The sequence below is a fragment of the Paracoccidioides lutzii genome, assembly GCF_000150705.2.
Source record: "Paracoccidioides lutzii Pb01 unplaced genomic scaffold supercont2.25, whole genome shotgun sequence".
In the NCBI taxonomy this organism is placed as follows: Eukaryota; Fungi; Ascomycota; class Eurotiomycetes; order Onygenales; family Ajellomycetaceae; genus Paracoccidioides; species Paracoccidioides lutzii.
In genome coordinates, this window is record NW_015440971.1 from 198,932 (window position 1) to 225,079 (window position 26,148).

Here is a 26,148-nt window from a genome sequence, read left to right on the forward strand (position 1 = left end):
AGAACACAGGAGCACATCGGTAGCTGTAAAACTGTAGTAAGGAACTCGGAGTCAAGGATCTCTGTCGCCTGCAGGGGGCCGGAATTTGTGCAGCTTGAAATCACGGGTATAACATGTAACTATTTCGTGCGGACAGGGTTTTGATGAAGTTTCCAGAAGGCGGGAAGACGTTGATAGCTTGTGCTCCTCGCAGTTGGCGGGTGGAAAAATGCTGCAGATCAGAGGATGGGCCAGTTCGAAATGTGAATAGCGAATGACAACAAAGACCCAACATGAGATATAACACTGTCTTAATTTCGAGATTATTTTCCCCCACCAAGATAAACATGCATAAGAACACAGAGAACTGTGTTGCTGTAAAAGAAATAAAATTTCAATAAGGGCTCCCCGGAGGGTTGGGAGATTTTAAGGTGATTGATTATCAGCGATTGAACGCACAGCAGAAAGAGACAAAGGCAAATTAAAAGCCGCATAATTCACAACCCCAACAAGCTAAGCTTGTATATTATCAGCAGGAGCAAGGGCTGGTTCCCACAGCAGGTGCAGTCCCCAGAATGCGGCAGTTCGAGGCTGCTACATACATTTTGGTAGCAGCCAGTTCAGCGCGGGAGAAGGTAAGTGTGTGGTGTGCCTATGGGACTAGCTGGGTCGAGAGGGAAGTGCTGTGAGTGCATAAAGGGGAGCAAAGAGAAACCCCGCTTGGGTGAGGCCGAGCAGGTTATCTGATCCCCCATACTTTTGCGGGTGGTATAAATAGCTGAGACCGCTGCAAAATGTTAACTATGCGGTACATTTCAGTAAACTAGAGGAGACGTGTGGGGATGAGATTGAAGGGCCATCATCCATCAACCGCCACTGGCGGGCGTTACAGGGGTAGGGTCCCTCCCCAGAGCCACAATATGCACTCATGGTCCTAGTCTGCGTATATCTCGCATAACAGATCCCTCATTGTCTGGGTTCCAGCGTATGGATGAACATTCAGTCTAGGCAGAGGGGAACAACCGTGAACTCCGTGTGGTTGGTGTAACTATCCAGCCGGATCGGATCAAAGAATTTCCCGCCTCTCTTGTCACTCCGTTGCCAATGAAAAATAAAAAAAAAAAAAAAAGTTCCAGACATACCCCACCCTTCTCCAGCATCCCACACCCAACGACAATCGTTTCTACCTTCTTCCCACGATTTGTTTTGGTTTATACCATTAACATTTATTTGTCATAATAAATTACTTTATAGGGAGCTCTTGATCTTGAAATATTCCGTTCTTGTATTTGCGTGCGGTATTTCCGTCCGCAGGTAGTCACACCCAACTCGCGACCGCGCTGGAATCCCCCACCGGCGCCTTATCCATAGAGCAATCTAAGAATATCCGTAACAAAGTCGTTCGATTTAGCAATACCAATGGTCTAGATCTGTTACAGTTTGCTCGAAGCTTAACTTGTATCTCGGCCGTCGAGAGTCAACAGAGCACACAGGAACATCCCCTTTTCCTAGTAGGACGACGGGTGCCTGCTTCTCCTCATCTTACACGAAGAGAATAAAAATACACATCACATTATGGCTGAAGAACAGAAACGAGCTACCCCTCCAGTGGATGCGAATCCAAATGCCCAATCTGAAAATGATTTGAAGCAGGTGCTCCAGGAGCTTAAGGCTCAGGGACCAAAGGAAACGGAACTGAAGGCAGATGTCGATGTGGAGATGACAGCACCAGAACCTAGCGAAAACAACGACGCAGCTGGTACAAATGGCAAGGCTTCGGAAGAAGGAGCTGGTGACGATGCAGAAGCTAAAGAAGAAGCTCGAATTATCGCTGCCGCTGCGAAAATGGGCCAGGACGCTGAAGCGAAGAACGAGAACAAGGACGAGCAAAAGGGCACCGGCAGAAACCACAGGCAGTCATCGCGGGGTGGCCGTGGCGGAATTCGACAGCGGGTAAATTACCGCGATAATATCAAATCGGATGTTTCAACCTTGAAGGAAACCAATGACCCAGACGAGATCCGCAAACAGGTCGAATTCTATTTCTCAGACTCAAATCTCGTCATGGATAAATTCCTCCTCTCAAAAGTAGGCGGGAGCGAAAACAGGCCCGTTGAGCTCTCCCTCCTCCACTCCTTCAAACGTATGCGCCGTTTCCAACCCTTCAGCGCCGTCGTCGATGCCCTCAAGGCCTCCAAAACTCTAGAGCTCACAAACGACAACACCTGCGTCAAACGCAAAATCCCCCTGCCGGAGATAGTCAAGGAATCCGTCGACCCGACCGCCGTCAAGGTGTTCGAGGACAGAGCGATGCAACGCAGCATATATGCCAAGGGCTTTGGGCCGGAAGAACCAAGCACGCAATTCGACATAGAAGCCTTCTTCACGCCCTATGGTCCCACGAACGCCATCCGTCTCCGCCGCACGCCTGAGAAGATCTTCAAGGGGAGCGTGTTTGTGGAGTTTGATAGCGAGGAGACACAAAAGGCGTTTCTGGCGCTTGACCCGAAGCCAAAGTGGAAGGGGACTACGGAGTTACTTATTAAGAGCAAGAAGGATTACTGCGATGAGAAAATTAAGGAGATTGAGGCGGGGAGGTTGAAGCCTAATGCCGGGAGAGGGAGGGGTGGGCATCATCGGGGACGTGGTGGCTCGTCGAATCAACATGATCGTCGCAAAGATGATCACAAGAAGGGCTTTAAGGGGGGGAAGGGTGGACGAGGTGGTCAAAGAGGCGGCAGAGGTGGTGGGCGGACGGAGTTGCAGAAGGATGCTCGGTATGTTTATGTTTCTTTTCTCTATTTCCATTCCATGGGACGAATTATATCTTTTGTCTCCATTCAAAAGTCTACGACTTGGTGTTCCTTTTTCTATTTCGCTAACCCTCCCTGCTTCTCTCGGTAGTGGCGTCCCCGTCATCCAAGTCTCGCCAACTGAAAAACCACCAGCAACAAACGACGACTCGACAACCAAAAACGGTCAGAAGCGTGCGCGGGAAGATGGCGATGCAGCTGCTAATGGAAGTGGGAATAGCATCGGAAATGGCAACGCTGTTTCCAATGGCGCTGGTCCTGCTGCGGAGTCTGGAGCCCCTCCCGCTAAAAAGGTTGATGTTAAAGAGTCATGAACAATGGGTCAATGAATTCTCGCCTCTTTTCCCACTGATCGCATGAATTGTCAGAAGAAATATTAAACATGATGAGAGTTATTTGGTAAAATCAATTGCGTCGAAAGCTTTTATAAAACAAAAAGTTTCTTTTTGTCATTGGGGCGTGATTGGGGTTACTGTCTATCAGAAGAACTTATATCGGATCGGATGCCTTTTTTTTTTTTTTTCGTCCTTTTTGTTGCCATGTACTTCCGTTCCTATCTACTTCTTTTTCTCGCCATGTCAATTATTTGTATTTCTTATCTGTCCTATTTCTTAATTTCCCCTTTCTTTCCTTTATATTCATCCTCTAGTTTTTTCTGGGCTTTTTGGAGTTTACCTTTCTGCTCACTTCTTTCTTTTCCCTCTCCCGGCAGAGTGCCGACTGTGTACCAAAAACTTTCACTTATGGTATTGTCAAGCATACTCCGCCACATATATTCTCCCTTTTTTCCTGTCATAATGTCTATAAAGGGAGGGCTTTTACTATGTTCAACCAGCATGTGTGTGGGTATCTACCCTTTTGTCCTATTCTCTCTGCATGTCTGTCTCCGATACATATGTAGCTACTTGACTGAAAAGTGGACAGCTAGTTTCTAATTAACTAACCGGTCAATAAATCCGCCATCCTATTCAAATACTGGACGATGGGCCTTCCATGCTTCGGTTTGCCAAAAGAACTGGTATTATGAGCGTTAACATAACAGTCTGCATTGACTAAAGAGCTGGGTATATCGGTAAGAAGAATACAAAAGACGTGTCAGAAAACAGTGCACTGAAAAGAAGTCAACTCACGGTGCCTCTAGGCCTTCCATGAAATTGGTATTTGACATGGATAAGAAGAGTCCAAACAATACGATAGCAGAACCGCCCGTGACGACAAGCCTGCCAGGAGAAAAAGGAAATGGCTGATATTCCATTGCCAAACAGGGTACGCCTTGCTTCATTGTCTCTTTATTAAAATAAGCCGTTCGTAGTGTGCCACTGGTTGCTTGCAATTTGTTGGAAACCACCGCTGTCAGCTCAACAGCCACGAATACCAGCCACAAGCAAACTCAGTATCATATCATATTATTAAAAACATCATTGAATAATAAAAGGGGTATATGTCAAGAAGCAAAATTAACAAATGAAAGAGAAACAAGAAAATGCCTGATCAATGACAAAGAGGGAGGGAAATACCCATTTGTTTTGAATAGGTTCTTGATTAGCTACAGGCGCGCCTTAGATTGGGATCGCGGAGGTGTGATTTTTTGGTCAAGCTTGTGCTTCAGTCTCTCAGAGTTGACCATATATGCGCTTGGGAACCAGCTGGACAGTTTCTTCTCGTCGTCACCAAATATCATGTTTGTAAGGGCCTCTGCACAAAGGAAGCAGGAGACCATTCCTGTATTTTGGAAGGGAGTGCAATAAAGGTTAGAAATAAAATTCATCCCGTGAAGTTGGAGTAAAGTAAACGGCATCAGGGAAAAGAGGGAAAACTCACCATGTCCCTGGAACGATGCCGAGATAAACAACCCCGATTCCCCCGGCATCTCCCCAACCAACGGATACCCATCGGCACTGTAGCCCATAATACCCGTCCATTCCTGCCTCACACGACCAGCAGGATCATCAGAGCCCCAATTCTTCCCGAAAAACTCCACCGTCGACGCAGCCAGATATTCACTAATAGCAGGCTCCACAGCGGAGTCATTCGTATTACCATAATTGGCTAAACCCTCATTCTTGCTCTCGCAGAACCCACCTCCGATAACGATGTCGCCCGGATACTTGGACGTCTCTGGGCATTGAATCATGTAATCGAAGCCGCTACCGTAATTGAAAGAGTAGGTGGTGGAGAGAGTGGAGGACGGCATTTTTGACCCGGGTCTATGCGCTGTTACCTGTCCGCGAACGGGGACTATGACGCCTTGAAGTTTCGGGTAGATGGCTGCTGTGTAACCGTTTGTTGCCATTATGACTTTTGAAGCTTGTATGTGGCCGCGTTGAGTTACGATGGTCCAGCTGGTCTTGTTGGTTCTGCTGCTGCTGCTGTTACTAGAGCTATTACCATCATACCTATGTAAACCGGTTACGGGGGTATTTGTTTGCAAATTCAGTCCTTTCTCCAGACATAGCTTGAGAATCCCGATGACAAGCTTGTATGCGTTAAGACTGCCAGCTTCGTATGTAATAGCACCGGCGGCGCCGGGGACGAGGAACTTCTCTTCTGTTTCCTTTCTGTTCCAGAACGTGTACTTGCTTGCGGGATGGTTTGGCATGGCCTTTTGCATGAACTGGACGGCTTGGACGGCTTGATCGAGGGTGTCTTGATTGTATATGATATCCGCGGTGTCGATGTGTCTGCTCTCGCAGTCAATGTTATGCTTCTTTACAAAGGCGTGGACTTGTCGGACGGTGTTGAGTTCGAGCTTTGCGATTTTTATGGCTTCTTCAAGACCAAGTTTTTGCACGTTTGTGGGAAAGGTTGTGTATGAAGCTCCTTTGGTGTGACCACCTAATACAAATTGTCACGACATGTCTGATTAGCGAAGTTGCCCATACGAAAGTCACCTCCTCTTTCCCCTGTTTGTACTCCTTATATCACATGCACACAGGAGAAGTAGAAAATAAAATAAAAAAATAGAAAATAGAAAATGGTGGGGGGGGGGGAAAGAAAAATTGATTCGTACCATTTCTTCCTGTTGCTCCACTTACTGCCTGTCTCGCCTCCAACATTACAATCTTGGTCCCTGGAGCTCGACATAGGATATTATACGCAATAGTTGCGCCAGATATCCCTGACCCAATTATGGCAATATCCACCTGCGATGGAAGCTGCGTAGTAGAACATATGTCCCCGATCTCATCCGGTGGATTTTGCCAGTACGAAACCGTGGGATTGAGATGGGGTAGCGATACTGGAATAGAAATTCGTTTGTTCATTTTGCTTCTTCGAAAAAAAAAAAAATCAATCAACTCCTTTTGTCTGTCTCTTCCAGCGCTGTTAACAAGATTTCCTCTGTTTTGCGGAGAAGGAAAAAAGGTTGCTCTCTGGTGAGGATAGACAGTAAACTGTAACTACTAGTCAAAAGGGCCCCCTTTTCGAAACCGGCAGAAACAAAAAACGGGTTTCCCGAGGGTATATCAAAGTCAACCTGAGGACGGCCAGACCAGAACTGTGCGCTTTCCGCTTCACTTTTTAACAGAGCAGACAAAGAAATCGCGACAGAGGGTTTCCATATAAGAGAGACACTGAAACCTTCATGTGTGTTATTAGCAGTGAGGAAGCGGTCCGGCCCCCGCCTCCCATGATCTCCCCCATGGCGGGCGGCAGGGTATTCTAACGATGAGACAATGTGATCGCAATATCATACGAATATCATAGTGCTACCGCACTCCCGGAATGATTCATTTTCGCCTCAGGGAATTCCCCCGTGGTTGGATGCATGCGCCGTGAATCAACTGACCGGTTTCATACAGAACCTTCGTTGTCCCGGATGTGGTCTGATTGGAAGGTAATGCCTTTTAAAAAGTGTCAGACGATTATCCTTTGGGGCATATAGAAAGTATATCCAGGTGTGTAGGCCTCATATACAACAAGAAAAATAACAGATTGTGGTTTTGCCCGTTGAGTGGTTATTAGTCAATGACTCCCATCACCAAAGCACCACCACCACCACCACCATCATCATCATCATCATCATCAAGGGATGGCGGACATCAAAACAAGGTTAGGGTTTCCCCTATTGCGCTTAAATGCGTAGGCAAACTTTATCTTATCGCCCGTGACGGCGTGACCTCCACAATCTGATTCTCACCCACCAATCAGCTGCAGCAGACAACTATTTCATCGTGTCCCCCAAGCTACTAGCAGGTCATGTGACACGCAGGATCTCAACCTCCCGCAACCCACCCTTCGGAGTTGTATATCAGAGACAAGTTACAGAGCAGACTCAAGGCGCTGGGCAGGCGTATGTCGCCACGGACACGTCACAAATAGGAGGAAATAAATCTTGATTCCACTTTATTTGCTGTCTTATTCTCCTATCCCATCCCTCCCAACCCCCCGTCCAATTTCTTCTCTTCCCCCTACGCCAATCTTTGCTCTGTTAACATTCGATATGTCCTTCATGTCTGGTGTTCAGTATTGCACCGGATTACCTTGAACTTCTTTTGAAAGTCATAGTCCCCTACAGCCCAAGTACTGGCCAAGGTCCTAGTGTTAACAACTTGCACTGAACTGCACATGCATACATGTAGCTATGTATTTTGGACTATGACTTTATATATCCAGCAAGCAGCAGCATTGCCAATTTTCAACGCCAATGGATGTTTCGAAGAGGTCTTCTCCGGAACCACGTCACTGCAGCATCGAATGCCAAAGACAAAAAATATCCCATTGAATTACCTGTGCCGCCCACTATCGCACCTGTTTGTCTTCATTCACTGGATTTGGATGATCTGTTTCGGCTCTGTAAATGCGCTCTGCAGCAAAGTGGGAGATTTTGCGTATAAATGTCCTAAACATAAGGGGCTCTCATGGCCTTGGAGCCCCCTTGAGAATCTTCTCTCTCAATTTCCGCCGTTAGGAGCAATAAATGCGTGTGTCATGCCTATATTGCCATGTATTATGACACCTTCAATCCAAATTTTGATGCCGATACGATTGAAAAACCACACCCTCCTCTCCCGCTACGTTGCATCCTCCTACCGTATAATTAAAGTCTTTTTTTGTCCCACATTTTGTGCGTCAACAGGAGCCAACGCCATCCTTGATAGTCGTTACGAATTGCATCCCCTGCAGCTGTAAGACGATAACACGTGGTAATATCTACCCCATCGAAAAGTCCACAACACACGAACGTCATCTCAATGTCATAAAATCGCCATTGCTATTGAAATTGCCACGGCCAAATCTTAACCAAGTCCTAGCTTAGCTGGGAATGCCGCCTAGGGAGGCTTAATTCCACGTGTTTTGAGTCCAATAATATCCCAAAACCATCTCAAGAAAGTTCCAGCCGATGGCAATGATGCTGACATAGTGTGTATCTATGCATATTCACCCGATCCAGGCGCTGGGTAAATCGATGAGGTTCAATAAATTTTGCCGCCAGGCAATGCAACCGATGATGGGTCGTATGAAAATTATTTATGTCACGTGGGGGGTGTGCTGCAATTCATCTATTTGCCAGGAGCTGAGGCACATGGACGTGTCCCTCCTCCTTTGCTTTTCCACGGATCTTGCGGTCCGCTCTCGGCTTTGAATATCGGCAATTTTTTAAAAGTAATTCGAATTCACTTTCGTATCATATGACTCGGATGCCCAAGGTTGTTAACTATATACAACCTTATTTGGTCTAGATATGCTTTCGTCCTTCCTTTCTTCTTTTTTTCCATTTCTGCACGATTTTCCATCTGCTGGGAAGAAAGTGGCTTTCTTCATGCAGGAGATCAAGAGACCCCAATTTGATGGTAAGGAAGGCCCATGCAATGATTACAACGCGTTTCCCCCGTTTCCTCTCGGAGGGAACACGATAACGGTCGCCCATGGAATGAACTGGGCGAACTGGATTCAGGAATATAAGGAAGAAATAAAGCATCTTGTCTCAAACAATACAGCGGTACTTAACCAAGTTTATAATTTCCAAGTTTATTATAACTTTACAAGCCCGTGTCAGATTCGACCATGTCGAGTTACCCTTCCGAGAGAATGGTTAATAAAACGCGAGTCAAGTGCTGTTAAATTATTTAAGTTTCAGAAGCACCCTCCTACCGCGCTGAAATAACTAATTTATATCCGGCAAAATTAACTCCTGCAAATAGCATCATAACCCCACTGGTGGTTTATGACAGCTGACACTATACCACTGTTGAAGAAGTCTTGTGAAAGGATTCAATACGTCTTCCGCATCCGGGAAAAAAATATTCCGTCATCCATTGATGCTGTGACTGTTACTCAACGAAAGTTTACGCTCACTGTTTTCTCCCAGTTTAGCAATTAAACACCTCTATGGATTAATCATGTTTTCTGCATGATAGAAATATGTATTTGGAATTAGAGGATATATAGCACTGGAGACCCGGCTTGAAAACTATGCATATCGTGGCTTTTGACACTTCGGGGAATTCAACAGGCGCCGTTCCTCTGGTTTATTCCCTTCAAGTCCATGATAAATTTCTTGAAAGTTGATGGTTAGAGTGGCATTGCAATACCTAGTTTGCTTAGATATAACTGCTTTATAGGTGTGCCATTTTTTTTACGGGTTGGAGCTTTTACGGAGTATGATGGGGGGAAATGTATATTCTGAAAACCTATATTGGGACTTCGAGATCGTGCCCCGCACCAACCGTATTATGTGCTTGATGCAACAACCTATCCCCCTGAAAGGGTACATACATACTAAGATTTACTGATACAAGCCATATTATTATGCAAGAACCACTCAATTATGACAGGTATATTTGTTGATCGTGTCTAGACTGTTATCTCCTTTGAGTTAATGGCTTGATATTGTCTTGCTTCTATTTTCTACTTAACTTTCAAGATAGTCACTTCAGGAAATGATAGTGTTTTCATGGTGGGCATTTTCACAGATGGTTTTGGTTTAATTAATATCAACCTTTAAGTGCTGATGCATCTGATGAGACCTTAATTACCGCAAATTTTTTTCTGGTCTCACCTCTTTTTAAGATATCATATTTGTTGCTTTTGAATAAATGTCATAATATTTTCCCTTCTCTTAGCACCAAGTTGATGTCTTTCTACACTTGGTTAAAGAATCATGCTTTTAGCTATATGTTTATTAAATAATGAAAGTCTCATGTGAGAATTCACTGCTGAATTTGAAAGGTCTAGAATTTGAAGAGTCTATTCTTAAGAATCATCAAATATTTGAGATCACTCAGCAGGACACAGAGAGAGTGAATTTTTAGAAAAAATAAATATATCTCAAGAGGGAGCCAAATCCCTAGTATTTAATGGTAGATGAAGCATTCTCTTAATATATTGCCCGTGGAGAGCATGGTCCTGGCTAGAATTGAACTAGGGAAGTTCAAAACAAATTTCTACGCATGAGGAGCGTAAAAGGTCAAGTTAAGCGACGGATGGTAAAGCATCACTATCTCACCACATTTGCATTGAAATGGCCTTCAAATTCACAATGGAGCAAAATGGCAGAGTTGTATAAGCACCCGAATCCATGATCCATGCCAAAATACAAGGACGCCTGGCTCTCATTTCACTTGATAGCCCAACCTAGCACACATGTAATGTTTGTGCCATGTTCCCTTGCTATCCCGAAATTAACATAAGCTGGAAATTTGCCCGTCCCTCTTAAAAAATTACGGGGATGACGTTGATCCATGGGAGATCCTCAATTGAGCGGCGAAATTCCTTAGGTCCAGGGACGGATTAAATCCGAAATCTCCTCCAAACTGCCACATGCACGTTTGGTAAAGGGGAAATTCGCTGAACTGGGTAGAAAGCCGAGCAAGAGCGGTTCATATCAAAATTTGGCCTTCGCGGTCGCGGGGCCACTAACATCAGGCGGTACCAGCAAATAATCTGCCATGCTCATCCCAATCACTGCTATCAACAGATTGCTTTAGCGGAGTTCACTTTGGATTTTAACAGCTGTGAACTCAACCTCATGGTGATTTGGCTGGCAATCTGGGGGTGGACTGTTGCGATCGGATTCAAACGGGATAGAGAATAAATGGGTTGGCTATCAATCTTGAACGTCCCACGATACACCTTACATACGTAGCTTTTTACTCACTGCACCATCCCTTGGGGAGGGAGAATGTGCGATTGTAGCCCATAGATGGACAATTGAAACGCCAGTTCGGGGAGGTCGTCATAGCTACCGGAATCCGGCGGACTCTTATATAAGGAATTGCAGCAAATGTGCAATCCATGCTAGCGCCATATGAGGGAAATCAATTACTCGTAATTAGATATACTCTCGGGCTAGCTAGAGCGACCAAAATCTCAGCTGCAAATCTCCCGTAAGCCGTTTGGAAAAAGAAGCCGACGAAGACCCCGATATCAGGGCTGGGGTATGGGGATGACTCATCAGCGATCGAGCTTTGCTGGTTCCGCGCAAATGCGGGATGAGAGAATTAGACATCACGGCTCAGGCCGCCTTAAGAGACGAAGATGGCCGAACAATCGAAACGTTTGGTCTCTCATCTCGGAAATTGAACTATTCGGGATTCCCGATATGCGAAGTTGTGTCCTACTCGTGAGGCTTCATATCAATAGCTACCTACAAGCTGGCTATTCCCTATAGAGAGCCCATAGGCATCAAAGTGGCTATTGATGTGAGGCGTTGAATAATAATATTGGTCCCAATGGACGAAGCTGCTACTACCAAGACCTCCTTTCCCGATCCATGGGGAAAATCGCCTCAGAAAGGCTCTGCACTTCCAGCAGAGCTAGCAAATACTCGCATCGCTCACACGTTGACCGCTTGTACACGATGTCGACAGGTATATCGAACCCAACCCCAACCCCGCTGCTCTGCAGCTGAGGTTGTACCATATCCCTTGCGCCTCATTCTTGTTCCACCATTCTCGGATGGGATACCCCAAGCCATCATCACCCGTCAACAACATTTGCCGCCGCTAATACGTGAAAACGTAGAGAAAATCAAGATGCGACCCCGGCATTCCCCGATGCGAGCCCTGTCAACGATCCAACGCAAAGTGTGTATACTATGACCCCGCGAGAAATCGAACCATATCAAGGACATATATAGTACAATTGCGGGAACGGATAAAGGTACTTAACCGGGAACTAGCCGTGGTCGAGAGCGAAATAAATCATCGTCCGGATGCGGAACTCATGGTTCGTGGGGCTGGTCTCATCAGGTTCAAAGAAACAGATGAGTCCAGATACCTGGGACCATCAAGTGGTATCGCGATTACTCGTCTCGTTATGGAAATGGCAAAACAAAACACTGATTCTAAAAGTATTAAAGAGGTTGTGAACGAGACCACTGCCCAGGAAATCAAATCAGCATTTACCCGCGAGAGCCAAAAACCAACCTCGAAAATATATCCCATGATAAGTTCTGTTGCAGAACCTAATCTTCCACCACGAGAATTGACATACAGATTAGTGGATATATTCATGGCGAAAGGTGAACCATATACCAAACAGCCATCGCGTTTAGTCGTATATGGTCTAACTTCTGTTGCTAGCTCAATACATGCTTCCTACTCTACACGAACCCTCATTCCGCCGAGAAATCAACGCTGTCCTCAATGGGTCTGAAGACCCCTGCTATAACTTCCAAGCTCGACTAGTTATTGCGATCAGTATGCAGAAGCTTAGCCCACAGTATGCGGGGCTAGCGGACAGCTATTATTTGGCTGCCCTTCCATTCTTAGATGACTGCACAAGAAAGATGGACATATCAACCTTACAGTGTTTCGCGCTTATAGCTCAATATTCATTATTAACGCCAACAAGGACTGCGGCGTACTGGGTTGTCGGAGTTGCTGTCAAGCTTTGCCAAGATCTAGGCTTAACCGATGAGGCTACCATTACTAAGTCATCTTCGGGCCCCCTGGACTGTCTCGAACTTGATATGCGGAGGCGACTATTCTGGATTATAACATCTATGGAGTATGGTTTATCTCATAGCCTTGGTCGTCCAAGTGCCTTTGGGGTAACCCATGATCATATTAATGTGGAATTCTTTTCAATGGTCGACGATCGCTTCATCACACGCGGGGGTATCTTGCCAGGTAGCCAACCTATAATGAAGAAGTGCATTGCAATCCATTTCTTTAAAATGAGGCTACTCCAGGCCGAAATTCGGAGAACTTTGTATCTCAAAAAGCGCGATACACCTCTGAATGACAACGATCCGTGGTTCACTAACATGCTAGCGAAACTTGATCACTGGGTTGCTTCCTGTCCCAAAAATGATGAAGGTAGCGGACTTAGTGAACTGTGGTAAGTGCGGAAGTTGTGCCCCGGGTTATCCCCATATGAATAGGTATTTAAGTTGTGGCAGCTAATTCACATCAAGGTTCCAAGGAAGACGGAACACAATGATTGTATTCATGTTTCGACCATCTCCACAGGTCCCGGAACCGTCGCTCGATGCTGCGAGGAAGTGTTACGATGCATCTATATTCAACATTAGAATGCACAGAAATCAAGTTGAGACGAGTTCTGTGGACTTGACCTGGATTTTCACACAGTCTGTATTCATGGCTCTGAATACGATACTCTGGTCACTTTCATATCCCGAAATTCGACAGGAGCATCCTATCGAAGAGGTTAAAGAACATATTTCAATTGCCCTAGCCGTTATAACAGTGAGTGCTGAGCGATGGCCTGGGGTGGAATCTGCACTCCAACTATATAGAAGCCTTATCGCGGGTTGTCTCAGAGCCTATGAAACTGGCGAATCATTTGTGGTGCATTCTCCGGCCAGCGGGGCCTCTCCGTTATCTTCACATGATGTTACGACTCCTCCACCTATGTCCAGTCCTTCTAGTGTTGCTACCATTTCTGTCGGCTCTTCTCGCCATACAACAACCAGAGACCGTGTGACGCCAGACGGGTCTTCCCCAATCCCTCAGCCGAAATCCATTCATTTTAATCCTTCACAGCCTTATTCCATTAATGTCGTTCGAAACTCATCACCCGAGTCATCAACGACAACTACCTTATCCAATCCTTATCCGACACAACCTAAATATCACCAATCAACCCAAGCTACGGAGCCGGTGGCAACCACATCGTACGGACCTTCATCCATCAACCCTAGTGATACACAGTTCGATCCAAATTCCTTATACAACACATTCCCTTCAGTGCTTCCAGGTCTGCAGCATTGGGATCCTAATTATAACCCTACTTCCACCACCGCAGGCCATCTCTCTTACTCGAGTGCCAGCGCTAACCCAATGTCTTGGCTGGGGTCGATTGGGGATCAATATTCACAGTTCTTCAACCAGCCGTACCCTGCAAATTGGCAAGGACGAAGTCTCAGCCAGCAAGAACAGATAGAACTAATGGAAAATCTAGTTCAAAATCCGCCTGAAGTCTCATACCGCCCTGATGAATCTACGACTTATTACAACAATGAAATTCCATGAAATTCGGGTTGTCACTGATGATCTATCAAACACTTCTGAACAATAGTGCGTTTTCTTAATGCAATTGTTGCTGGTTAGTTGGCGAATTCGCCTAGAGGGTTGGTTTCGTCCAATGCGATAGATGTGGTGCCATGAGATGACTTCGTTTCCATTTCCATTGGCATTTGTTGTTCTCAATTTCCTTTCTTTTCTTTCTCCCTTTTACATTATTATTTATCCTGCATTGAAAACTGGTACGGGTGATGTTGATTCGACTTTTTCTCTGTTATCAGAATGATGGAAGTGTACGTTTTTGAATATATACCTTTTATGCGCGTGTGCGTGTTTCAAAATCTGCTCTGACGAAATGCCAAAAGGAGGATTTCGGCGTCGATTAAAACCCGCTATTTTTTCCCTGTTATGTATCTCAGTTCGTTCTTTTCTTCGAAATCTGCTTCATGATACTTCATGATACTTCAGGGTATGTGGTTTATTCGTGTCTTGAGTAGTTAGTTACTTGGAGAGATTTTTTATTTGGATATCCTACCTCTTCGTCTTTTTCTACTTCATCTTCCAAGAGTCGGATGTGCACCGCGCAAATAAAATTCTATGTTGACTAATATACCATCTTGCGTCTTACGATGCTATTGGTACCATATAACTTTCTGATAATTTTTACTTCACTGCAGTTTTATTTTGAATGAATGCGTGTGCATGCAGAATAATAAATTTTCCCAGAAATATTATCACGTGACTTTAGATATGTTGGGCTGTTGGAACTTGGACCCGTAACCTTGATCGCCCGGACTAATGTAAATTCGATATAAGTGTTTCGCTTCGTATGCAAAATATAGTTTATGATATATATATTCTCCTTGCAATATGCTTCTGAGTCCCCTCTTTTCTCTTTTTGAGATATAACCCATTACAAACAATAACTAATAGTTATGCCGATGCAATCAAATTTCCCCCAGCAAGCTCCAACCTTGGTTCTTCCGCCAAGCCCCGGGTGAAGGCGACCAGTCACACGTGACCTTTTTCACTTCGCCGTCATCCCAGCAACCTCAACCTCGCTGTCTTCTCTATCTCACTGAACAACGGGCGTCAATCCACCATCCAGCCCAGCATCCGTATCGCACATCCATCTCCTGTATTTGACACGACACCATCGGACAAGTGTTAGAGGCTGTCTGAATTCTGGCATGTGGACCCAATAGCTCGTCGCTGAAGGTCAGCCTAGGTTACGCTCACGGTCCTTTGAGCCGTCGCTTTCGCCATCCAACAACTATCGTTACCGGGCCCATCGATCCGGTACGTGTCTGGCGCAAGCATTACAGCAGCTGGTGTAGGCTACTGGCCACACTGTCATCTTTCCTACATCGTCCGGGCCTCATGTCCTTCGTACCGCTGGCATCCTCCTACAAAGCCGGTCCTCCTCTATCACCTTCCTCGCCCTCGGCCGACAGGGCCAAATCGCATCAGCTGCATCAGCAGCATCACCCGAAAGACCAAACACCTCATACTCCGACCTCCCCTCCATTGATGTCAGCCAGTGCTCAAAACTATGCCTCGAGCTTCTCTACTACTGAAACGTCACCTGCGCAGACCCAATCCACCTCACTCTCCTCTCCGCCTTCCTCCGTCGCAATGTCCACTCAGGTCTCCCAACAGCCCACTGTAACGTCAACTACATCATTTCCCACACCCGCAAGCAGTGTTTATGGTCATTTCGCCACCAACAGCACCATGGATGAGCCAGAAAGCAACTCCAAGAACGCTACAGCAGACTCTCAGAAGGACGGAAGACCGTCGACTTGGGAAAAAAGAGGGTTGGATTTCATTGATATTGATCAACCAGGACACAGAAGAACTGACCACGACCGGCAGAAAGCCAGTCTGCATGAAAATTTTGATGAAAATGAAATGGATTTGGATTACAGAGTGGCTTCAACGTCTCAAGAAGAACGGCTGGCCCTGTCAGCCCTCCAGCAAGATATAGGCACTGCTTTCCATATCTGCAAATCTTGTAAGGTCTCCCTAAGACACTGCCTTGTCTGACTTCTCAAGTCCAATACCGTTTCTAAAAATTATTCCTGGTTTGTGATATCTTTTTCTTGGGCGTCATTGATGTTAACGCGACTTGAACACTCTAGCTTATACCGCATCCGGCCCGAATCTGAGTTTAGATTTAGTATCACTCTACGGTTTAGGCCCGGTTGCTGCGTCTGTTGCTCGGACCGACCCCGTGACGGGCGAAAAGATAAACAGGTTAAGGAAGTCGTATGAAGGGAAAATTAAAGGTCTTTGTCTAGCCGGAAGAAATAAACCCGTGAAGGCCGAACCTGGAGCAACTGGAGGGTTAAGATATCTGACATTATGGCCAGAAGAGGAGTGGCAAAACCAAAAGGTGTATGGAAAGGATATAAAAGTCCCGGAGCCCGAATCGCCCTTCTTCAAACAACAGTTGAAAGCGATGAAACTGGATGCAGGGATTTTACCCAATCATGAATTCTGGGAAGATGCGCTAGGTCATGAGAAGCCATCCAAGGTCCTCGTAGTTGCAGATCCGTCAACGGCTAAAATTGCTGGAACCGTCCCCACATCTATCCGTCACCCAACCCAATTGAACGGTGCAACCACGTCGGTATCAACTCCTATTGCTGAGAACACAAGACCGAAGCGCACAGGTAAGAAGCGCAGTTATAATGACAGCAGTTTCGTCGGCTATGGCGAGGGATTCCCGGATGACGATGCGGACTTGGAAGGAGAGCGATTCTCTAATGGCGAAGATGGAGGACGAGGGTCGGGAAAGAAGAAAAGGAAAAAGGTACCGAGCTAGATTCCCTAGCACCTAGCTGCGGCATAGTTATTCCGTCCCCCCTCGTGTACCTATCTAATTTATCTTGTCGACAGGATCACATTTCGGGAGTGTCTCCCACCCTCACTGAACGAAGCGGAAGCTACGGTGTCGGCATGTTTGGCGTTGGCGCCCGATGACATTAATCTGAACTAACAATGAGCAGCATGAATTTTTCTAACTCACGGGAAAAAGTTTATGGTTCCAACTAATATTGGCGTTTTTTTTTTTTTTTTTTTGGTGTTTGGGGTCAAACTTTTCTTCCCCTGTTTTATCTGTTTTTATCTTCTATTTTCATCCGTCTATGGTCTGTTTTTCACTCCGTTGTAACTCGTTTGGTTTCTGTTTATTATTACCCATTCCTCCACTGGAAATATGCATGGTGGTACTGGATATACCCGCCTGATCAAACCGGCGTTATTTGGAGGGTTAAACCCAGGGTCTGGCAAGGATATGCCACTGGGGCGGTTATTTGGTTTTTTCCTGTTCTCTATTTTTGTCTCGTTTCCCCTTTTTGTTTTTTCTTACCTCTCCATCCTATTCCCTCTGATTAATCTACTTTTCTTTACTCCGTACGACATGCCTCTATTTTATACCAAGGTTTCAATCAAGGGCACCTGTTATTTTCCTTCTTCCCCTGTAGCTATGGAATGATTCGTCGCGGCGTTTCATATGACCGGGTTATTTGTTTTATATTTCCCTTGATATTTTTCTTCCTCTTTTCCATTTTACTCCGCCCTTATTTTCCATGATCAAAACTAAAGAAGAAAAATAAATGGAAAAAAAAAGAAAAAGAAAAAGAAAGAAAAAAGGGATAAAAAAAGAAAAAAAGAAAAAGAAAGAAAGAAATCCAACTCATTAACCATCTTACATCTCTGTTTTATTCCCCTTGCGAACCCTGCATGTTTGTCCCGCGCTTTATGTTACTTCAATCGCCCGTTTGTTTGAACTTTAAGCTTTTACTCAATACCTTCCCCTTCTCTAAAGCCCTCTATATACGTATGGGCCAATACTTCCACGAAACCTGTTTCATAGTACGAGGCCGTTAGTTTTCTGTTTCATTTTCCTTCTTTTGCCTGTATTGCGTTTCTGCTTATCGGCAACAGGTGTGTTCGATGCATTATGTTGGAATGAATGAAGAGGGTCTTGCGTCATGTAGTTAACATACAACAAATATAGTGTTTAAACAAGGGAATATGAGGTATTAGTTCCTTTAAAAACCCTTCCACCCCCTCCCCTCCCCGGTCTCACCCTCCTCTCTATAGTTTCATATGCGAAGAGGAACCGTCTGGCACCTTTCTCAGCTGTCAGCGGCCATTAAGCTTTTTGGCTCAGGTGATGAGTATTGATTTGAGAGCAGCCATGAATTCTACCTTCCTATGATATAAAATTGATATCAGGAAGCAAATCTGCATTGAAATTAACCATGAACTATGATCGCTAGTTTTATCGAGTAGAAAATCATTCCGTTTGATCACTACTACGGTAATTAGTCCCTTCAAAGAACAACAGGAAACTTAATAATATAGAAGAAGTCTAACTTATTGAAAGAAAGTTATTGTTTAGTCACTAGCTGCCCAATATCTTACTGTTTTTGCCTTGATTTGAACCCCGGCCATTATTCCTAACCGGCTTCTTTTCTAGATCCTTCAAGATGGGTTGATTGCTAAACCACGGGACTTGATTTCTAGCAGCTCTAGCACAGGAACAGGTAAAGGACGAGTGTATGAGTGGAACGGATGCACCTTGACATGAAGTGGAGAACTAAGCAGTTCTGCATGTTCCCTGAGAATATGCGGCTGGTTTATTTGGGAGATTGTCGAATGTCACTCACTGGCAGGAGGTTATCTGATCATGAGCTCTGAGACTCGGGTTTTTGATATGTTCCAGACAAACAAGCCTCATTCATAGTTTTGGAGGGAGAGCTGCTTCGGAGACGGTGGAGCTCCAGCAAGTTATATCGCAAATTTCTTCTCCCTGTACTCCTTCAAGGTTGGCGCTGTTGCTTTCCTTCTTTCCGGATCATGGACCACGGTCTTGACGGCATCCTCCACACTCATCGTAAATGCTATAGAGTCGCTTTCCCCTTGCACCGGTTCGCCATTATTGCAGTCGATTCCAAGCTTTGCAACATTCTCACCCAGACATACAAATACCCATCTGAACGTGTCTTCCAACTTCTCTCCCGCATCTGCATCACTGCCTTCATGACCATCCAACGTTTTCACAAGGGCTTTGTGGGATTCAATCAACTGCTGTGTTTTAAAACGTCCCGCTTTAATCAGTGGTTTCATCGTCCGACAGAAAAACCCGTAATAGTCATTATCTATTGCTGGATGAAGATTCCTTCTTGGATACCAAGTTCTCCATACTGCCTCGAAAACTTCCTCATAATACGGCCCAGAGTGTTTGTAGAGAGCTGCATCTTTCTTGTAAAATGAGCGGACTATCGATGGCGGGAGTGAGGAGAACGGGTAGAATTCCCGTTTATGATAAATATCCTGGAGCAATTGTTGCTTGAGAGATATCGAGATTCCACAGCGGAAGGTACGCGCGGACATCTCAAAACGGAGGGGTTCGTTAGGCATGACAATTTTGGTATTCAATAATATCGCTATTCATAGATATCATATGGCTGCCGAGGTTTTTCTGCCGAGGGGACAGGCAAAATCAGAGCTGCACAGAGCTCTCTGATTCGGTCTCAGATAACCTCTGCTGACCGAAATGGTAAATGGCACACTGACCTCCTCTTCTCCTCTGAGTAAACGGATGGCTGTGTTGACGGACAAACATTTTAACTAAGACGCCTGCGCCGCAATTTATCTGCTTCCCACGGAGGATTAGTTGCTCCAGGAAATGACTCTTCAATTCTGGTCATCCCGATTGCATTGCTAGAGATCTGGATATGTTCCAAGACAATGCAAGCCCTAATGTGGGGATTAAGTTCATGCCCATTTGACCACTTAGCCTTGGTGGACATATTATGACAGGAAATGATATCCGGACCATCAGGGGATATAGAGAGAAGTATGTCACAATAACTAAAAGGAGCGAGTACGAGCGTAGTTGGTAGTGGAGCAACTAAATAGACATGAAGGAGTGACTGAAAAACAGTGATGAAGAAGAACATGGCGGTCTAAAGAGTGGGCATCAGAACCTGTCATCACACACTGGCACATAGGAGGGAGGGGTGTGTCGCCCGCACCGCGAAGAGCAGAAGCTCAAGCATAAATGATTGTGAACAGCCTGGTGAATATAAGCATGGTAATCCACAACGAAAAGAATAGTAAAGGGGTAAAGCAGAAATAACAAAACTCATTCTCCTTGCTGAAAGAAACCTAGGACCGAATTTTTGCAACACCAAAAAGGAACCAGACGATCACAGATACTATGGGTGGTTGTAAAAGAGAATCGGTAACAGAAAAACAAAAAACAAGAAAACCCAGGGTTACATCAATAAGGACCAATCAGCTGTCCACAAACTTTCTCCAGTCCTTGAATTAAGGGTCAACAATTCTCCCGTATTCTTCGTTCCAAGGACACTGGCCGTTCTTATCCTCATAATCTTAAGAGTTCAAGTCTGATATCGTCTCTAGTCTTGCCATTGATCGCCATGCGCATCTCCCGCCACTTGCGGTCCACTATTGCATCCACATTCCTGTAGCGAGCAAAGTCGTCATGCTTGGATGGTGGTATGTGGTAGAATACGAAATACGGCCCCACAGGAGAAAATCCATTATCACCCTGTGACTAGACCTTGCAGTCGCTGGAGGTCCTGTGGTAGTTTCACTATGTACTTAACTTTCAGGCGCCTTTCAGAATGATGAACTCCCTCGAGATATAGGGGACCCAGTGCAAGGGATTGATAGACCTCTAAATCTGCCCACAATCGCTGTCTCTCGTTGTGGCTATGGAAAATTAACTTTCTTCTCCATTCCCCAGACGAGGGAGAAAATCGCGCGGCGGTCACCTGCACCATAGACACAGGAAGCTCCAGTCATTTTTTGGGAAAGCCGCTCTTTCAGGGAGGATTTAGTCGTGACTAGCGACACTTTTGGCACGAGATTTTATCGACTTCAATAGATCTGTAGTTAACAGCACTGTTCAAAGTAGGAAGGGAATTAAGAAAGTGGAAAACGCATCTCGGGAGATGAATTCGAATGTATTTGGGGTTATGTGGCCTTTTTTTTTTTTTTTTTTTTTTTTTTGCTTGCTCTCAATATCGCTTTCTCGCTGAGGAATTGATTTTGTATGGTTGGGTGCTTCTCACTTGAAAACAAGTAGATATAAGTGAGATCTCTCTAAGAGAGCTTTACATAGAGAGCCTGGGAGTCAACAATCCATGTTGAGTGCAGTATATTTCATAAATATTTGGGAAAACGTTGCTTAAGAAGCAGTGAAAAGGCTATATATACGGCCCTGTGCAATGAGAATTCCAGAGTAGTTTAACTAGAACGCAGTATTCCTGACGGTATTTGGATTATTATGTCGTAATATGTGGTCGTCACTAGTGCCACCATCAAAATAGCAACTTTCGGAATATATTAAAGGAAAAGAAATCTCACTCGTACTCAAGCTCCGCAGGCCTCAAAAATTTTTGAAAAAATCGTGGTGATGGCATATTTCAGGGGTATCTGTTGAAGGCGGGCGTTGGATGTAAACCGACTTTTTGCAAATTTTGTCTATAGACATGCGGACATAGATTCTGCAAATAGGTATGGTTTCCATAACCTTTTCTGAGAAATTATCGAGAAACGGTGGCTGGCAAGGAGGAGTTCCATAAACATTGAACCTGACATATATAAGGAAATGGCAGGGTTGGCAGTTGATATCATCGTATATTGATTTTTTTCCCGATTTCCTCAGGAAATACGGCGAATGGCGAACGATGAACACGGAGGGTTCAGTTTCATACCGTCCAACAGATGAGGGGAAAGAAAATATAGAAGAGCAAGGCATTGGCCATCACTCATTGGCCTGGTAATCCCGGAAGAGGCGCCATAATATTTGCGCTTCCACCTCATCCTTCGCGTGAAATGAAGAGAGACAAAAAATCGCGAAACTCAGATTTCAATGACCAAATTGGAGACCTCCTGTGAGGAGCAAACTATATTTGAATAGAAACATTGATAATATGGTTGTTTTGGTTCCGAGTATATCAGGGCTTGACTTCCGCATGGAATAAGTTCAAAGATGAAATCGGATGATCCAGGTTAATGATAGCATGGCTTCACATTAGTATTGACGCGGCGTTAAAACAGCAAACGCCCTCTTATTTATGACCCTAATCAACTTTCGTATGGTAGGAGGGCCAAACAGCTTTTAGATCCATCTTGACAATGCATGTCATAGGGCGTTCATCTCCTGCGGAAATATTAATAGTGATTGTTATCTTTCAGAGCGGGATAAAATACCCACGTAGTTACTTCACGACGTGATAAAATAAAACCCCGAAATTCGACTGAGGAAAACATCAGGGTAAAGTCCGTCGAGGTTGAAATTGTTACCCGGAATTAGGAAATTCTGGAAGGTAGATCATATTTTTCTCCTCGCTTGTTCTCGGCCCCCTTAGACTGCGGCATCCTTCAGAGCGAAGTATTGCGAATGCAACGATTACCTACCGGAAGTTACAGTCATATACAAGCTGATAGTTATCGGAGATATACGACCGATTGAATTCATTCACGAGCGAAAGGAATCCGGTAGCTCATTACCATCTGACGACAGATAATAGCATTCCCCACCATGACGTCCAACCGACTGTTAGCATCATTTCAGCTCCTATCATTTGATATATATGGCACCTTGATTGACTGGGAAAGAGGAATTATCGAAAACCTTAAACCCCTCACCGACCGTCTCTCGGATTCGCACCCGTCAGAGTTAGATCCCCTAGCTCTGTGTTCCTCACTGAATAAGTACGAACGTGCGTTTCAAGCGGAGAACCCAAGGCAAACATACGATCTAATTCTCAAGGCTTCATATGAAGCCCTTGCAAAGGAGCTACAAGCCCTCCCAGCTGCTGCTGGTGGAGAGGATCCATCCTCCATTTTGGACAAAGAGGGAACCGCTTTTGGAACTAGCATTGGCACTTGGCCAGCGTTCCCAGATACAGTTGAGGCGATGCGCAAACTGAAGAAACGCTACAAGCTTGTACCCTTGACAAACGTTGATCGAGTCTCTTTCCAGAGAACCCTCCAAGGACCGTTAGGCGGAGTTCATGAAGGGCTAAGGGATGGTGAACGTTTTTTTGACGCCGTATATACAGCGCAGGATGTTGGGTCTTATAAACCTAATCCAAAAAATTTTGACTATTTGCTATCGCATGTGAAATCAGAGTTCGGGTTGGAGAAGGATCAGGTGTTGCATGTTGCGCAAAGTCTGTTCCACGACCATGTGCCTGCAAAGAAATATGGGTTACAAAGCGCTTGGATAGCGCGAGGGGAGGGGGGGGGGAGTGGGATGGGAGGCAAGGTGGTAGAGTACCTTGAGGGCGAGAATCCGAAAGTGGCGTTTGGATGGCGATTTAATACCTTGGGAGAGTTGGCGGAGGCTGTCGAAAGGGAAGCAGAGAAGGAAGCTGAGAAAGACGGTTGAATGAACCCACCACGTCAAACACTAAATCACTTTAGGGTGGGTAAATAACGATGATACCAATTGCGTTTGGGGGGGGGGGGGGATCAGTTTTGCGTGTTTGAGGTGGGATGATTTCATGAATCCTTCGCCAAGTTATAATGTCCCTACCAGATTTTGAATGACAGAGATGGGCATTCGAGTTCTCTATGTCGTTGTAAATCGAGATGCCCAAACTTGCTAAAAGTTACGATGTAATTAAGCCTTTCCTCTATCACAGTGTACTTCATCGCCTCTGAGTATATATATGTATGATTTTTCGTGTATCCGAAACATTCATTGGATTGTTTTTTCGCTTCCCATACCGCCTTTGGGCCATCCTCTCCTACTTCTACAGTCCAACTTTCTCATCCACAATTTTCTTCACAGCCTTCCACCCTTCTCCTGCGGGAACCTCAATCACACGGCGCTCCTTCTTCTCCAATCCGACAAACTCGGGAGGAAGAACATTCTCAAAACCATAGCCTTCTTTGCCATTCAGCGCCAAGTCAACCGCATGAGCGAACTTCGCAGGATGTGCCGTTGAAAGGGAAATGTGATGAGTTCCAGGGTTGCGAGATATAGACCGGAGCGAAGCGGCAACTCCAACAGCAGAGTGTGGATCAAGAATGTATCCACCTGTTTTTCCTCTTGTTCCGCTGGTAGCTGGGGGTGGAGGGAAGCAAGAGCAATATACATCACGGATTGTTTCTATCGTTTGTAAATCAGAGACTCGCTCTGATTCTAGATCATGTTTGGCCGCATCAAGGATTGCTGGCTCAACACTGAAGCCACCTTTGGACTTAAGATCATCAAGCCATCCTCGGACGACATCGCCAGCTTGTTGCCGCTGCTTCTGGATATCTTGGTCTCCACCGTAGATTTTGAAGGCAAGAAACCAAAGCAGCCGTTCGAAGTTGCTTGACACTAAGATGTCCATGGCAGGGCTAAGGGTTTCTTTGACGCTACTTGCTTGCGCGTTGGCGGCGCCATTTTCAACGGGTTTCTTGGTGTATTGACCGGTTCTCCAGAATCGGTAGAGGATATCGTTCTCGTTTGTTGCGATGACTAACTTCTCTACGGGGAGGCCCATCTGTTTTGTGAACCAGCCGGCCTGTATTCCTCGTTAGATGTACTATTTGAATAAAAATGAAAATAAATACGTAAAAATATTGTACAGCGACCGGGTTCTGGTGGGATAACTTACAAGAATATCACCAAAGTTACCCGACGGTACGACAAATCGTACATCCTTGCCTTGAGCGTATGTTGGAGATCGGATGAGGGAGAAGTAAGAGTGAACATAGTAGGTCATCTGAGCAACTATGCGCGCCCAATTTATTGAGTTTACAGCAGCCAGTTTGTGGACCTTGTTCATTTCAGGATCGGCGAACATTGCCTTGACCATGTCTTGGCAATCATCAAAGGACCCTTCGACGCTCAGGTTATGGACATTGGGGTCAAGAACTGTTGTCATTTGCGCTTCCTGGATCGGGGAAACCTTGCCCTTTGGATGAAGAATGAATATGGAGGCGTCTCTCTTCCCTCTCAGGCCGTATATCGCAGCAGAACCAGTATCTCCGCTCGTGGCACCGATGACAACAAGCTGATGTCGGTCCTTTCCAGTCTTGCCCTTGTTTCGTCGCACAAGGAAATACTCGAAGAGATTTCCGAGGAACTGCAAAGCGACGTCCTTAAATGCAAACGTCGGGCCGCAAAAGAGCTCGAGAAGGTATAATTGTTTGGAGTCATCGAGAATGACCAGGGGGGTTATATCTGGGGATCGGAAAGTTGAATAGCTGCGGTTTATGATATTCCTCAAGTCCTCTGAAGGGATTTCCGACGGTGAAATATACAGAGAGAGGATTTCAAATGCCAACTCTTGGAAGCTGTAATTCATCCATTTCGTCTCCCAGCCCACTGGTAGCTGCGGTATGGATTCAGGAATGAAAAGTCCGCCATCTGGAGCGAGGCCCTTCAACACAACCTCTTCGAAAGACAGCTGGTAAAACGGCATTCCATGTTAGCCTTGAAAATTTCTGCCTTGAATATTGGACGCAGATAGAAACAAAGAATGACAGCTCAAGCAGCGGCTTTTAGATTGGACTACGTACCCCGTACGATGTACCCCGCGTACTAAGATATCTCTGCGAATCGGTGCTGGACATTTTTTTTCCCCTCAAGAAACTGTAGTGAGGGCGACGTCAGATGCACCAAGGGGAGCAGAGATATAACCCAAGCAGAGCAGTCAGTCAGTCAATTTCTCTAAGAATTTGTCGAATCTCGCATTAAACTTGACCATCCCGCCACTTTGCTGCATGACTAAGCATGTCTGCGGGTTTCCGCCAAACACCCAGCTCCGATTGCGGAGACCGGTGAAGAAGCAGCGGAAACGAGAAAAAGGGCGTGAAAGGATGAGATTTTGGCAGTTGTTGTTCGCTATGGATGGATGAGCGCGAAGATGGGATTG

At 45.4% G+C, this 26,148-nt stretch overlaps 7 protein-coding genes across 7 annotated transcripts; 4 read left to right on the plus strand and 3 right to left on the minus strand.

Annotated features, from left to right (window-relative positions):
• Positions 1-1,554: 1,554 nt before the first annotated feature.
• On the plus strand, positions 1,555-3,106 carry PAAG_07753 (RNA-binding La domain-containing protein; the record flags this gene model as incomplete). Its single annotated transcript, XM_002790408.2, has 2 exons — positions 1,555-2,756; positions 2,884-3,106. The coding sequence occupies 2 exons, from the start codon at positions 1,555-1,557 to the stop codon at positions 3,104-3,106; spliced, it is 1,425 nt and encodes a 474-aa protein (XP_002790454.1).
• A 1,232-nt stretch (positions 3,107-4,338) lies between these two features.
• Positions 4,339-6,055, minus strand: PAAG_07754 (hypothetical protein; the record flags this gene model as incomplete). Its single annotated transcript, XM_015846318.1, has 3 exons — positions 4,339-4,514; positions 4,614-5,627; positions 5,803-6,055. 3 exons carry the CDS (start codon positions 6,053-6,055, stop codon positions 4,339-4,341), a joined length of 1,443 nt encoding a protein of 480 aa, XP_015700712.1.
• A 5,409-nt stretch (positions 6,056-11,464) lies between these two features.
• Positions 11,465-14,230, plus strand: PAAG_07756 (fungal specific transcription factor domain-containing protein; the record flags this gene model as incomplete). Its single annotated transcript, XM_015846319.1, has 4 exons — positions 11,465-11,818; positions 11,895-12,255; positions 12,317-13,076; positions 13,153-14,230. 4 exons carry the CDS (start codon positions 11,465-11,467, stop codon positions 14,228-14,230), a joined length of 2,553 nt encoding a protein of 850 aa, XP_015700713.1.
• Positions 14,231-15,601: 1,371 nt separating this feature from the next.
• Positions 15,602-17,206, plus strand: PAAG_07757 (hypothetical protein; the record flags this gene model as incomplete). The annotated part of the gene is made up of 3 exons (XM_015846320.1): positions 15,602-16,235; positions 16,363-17,036; positions 17,123-17,206. The coding sequence occupies 3 exons, from the start codon at positions 15,602-15,604 to the stop codon at positions 17,204-17,206; spliced, it is 1,392 nt and encodes a 463-aa protein (XP_015700714.1).
• A 1,815-nt stretch (positions 17,207-19,021) lies between these two features.
• Positions 19,022-19,654, minus strand: PAAG_07758 (hypothetical protein; the record flags this gene model as incomplete). Its single annotated transcript, XM_002790413.2, has 1 exon — positions 19,022-19,654. The coding sequence occupies one exon, from the start codon at positions 19,652-19,654 to the stop codon at positions 19,022-19,024; it is 633 nt and encodes a 210-aa protein (XP_002790459.2).
• Positions 19,655-22,811: 3,157 nt separating this feature from the next.
• PAAG_07759 (haloacid dehalogenase) lies at positions 22,812-23,663 on the plus strand (the record flags this gene model as incomplete). Its single annotated transcript, XM_002790414.2, has 1 exon — positions 22,812-23,663. One exon carries the CDS (start codon positions 22,812-22,814, stop codon positions 23,661-23,663), a length of 852 nt encoding a protein of 283 aa, XP_002790460.1.
• A 367-nt stretch (positions 23,664-24,030) lies between these two features.
• PAAG_07760 (threonine synthase) lies at positions 24,031-25,846 on the minus strand (the record flags this gene model as incomplete). Its single annotated transcript, XM_002790415.2, has 3 exons — positions 24,031-24,792; positions 24,886-25,680; positions 25,793-25,846. The coding sequence occupies 3 exons, from the start codon at positions 25,844-25,846 to the stop codon at positions 24,031-24,033; spliced, it is 1,611 nt and encodes a 536-aa protein (XP_002790461.1).
• Positions 25,847-26,148: the final 302 nt, after the last annotated feature.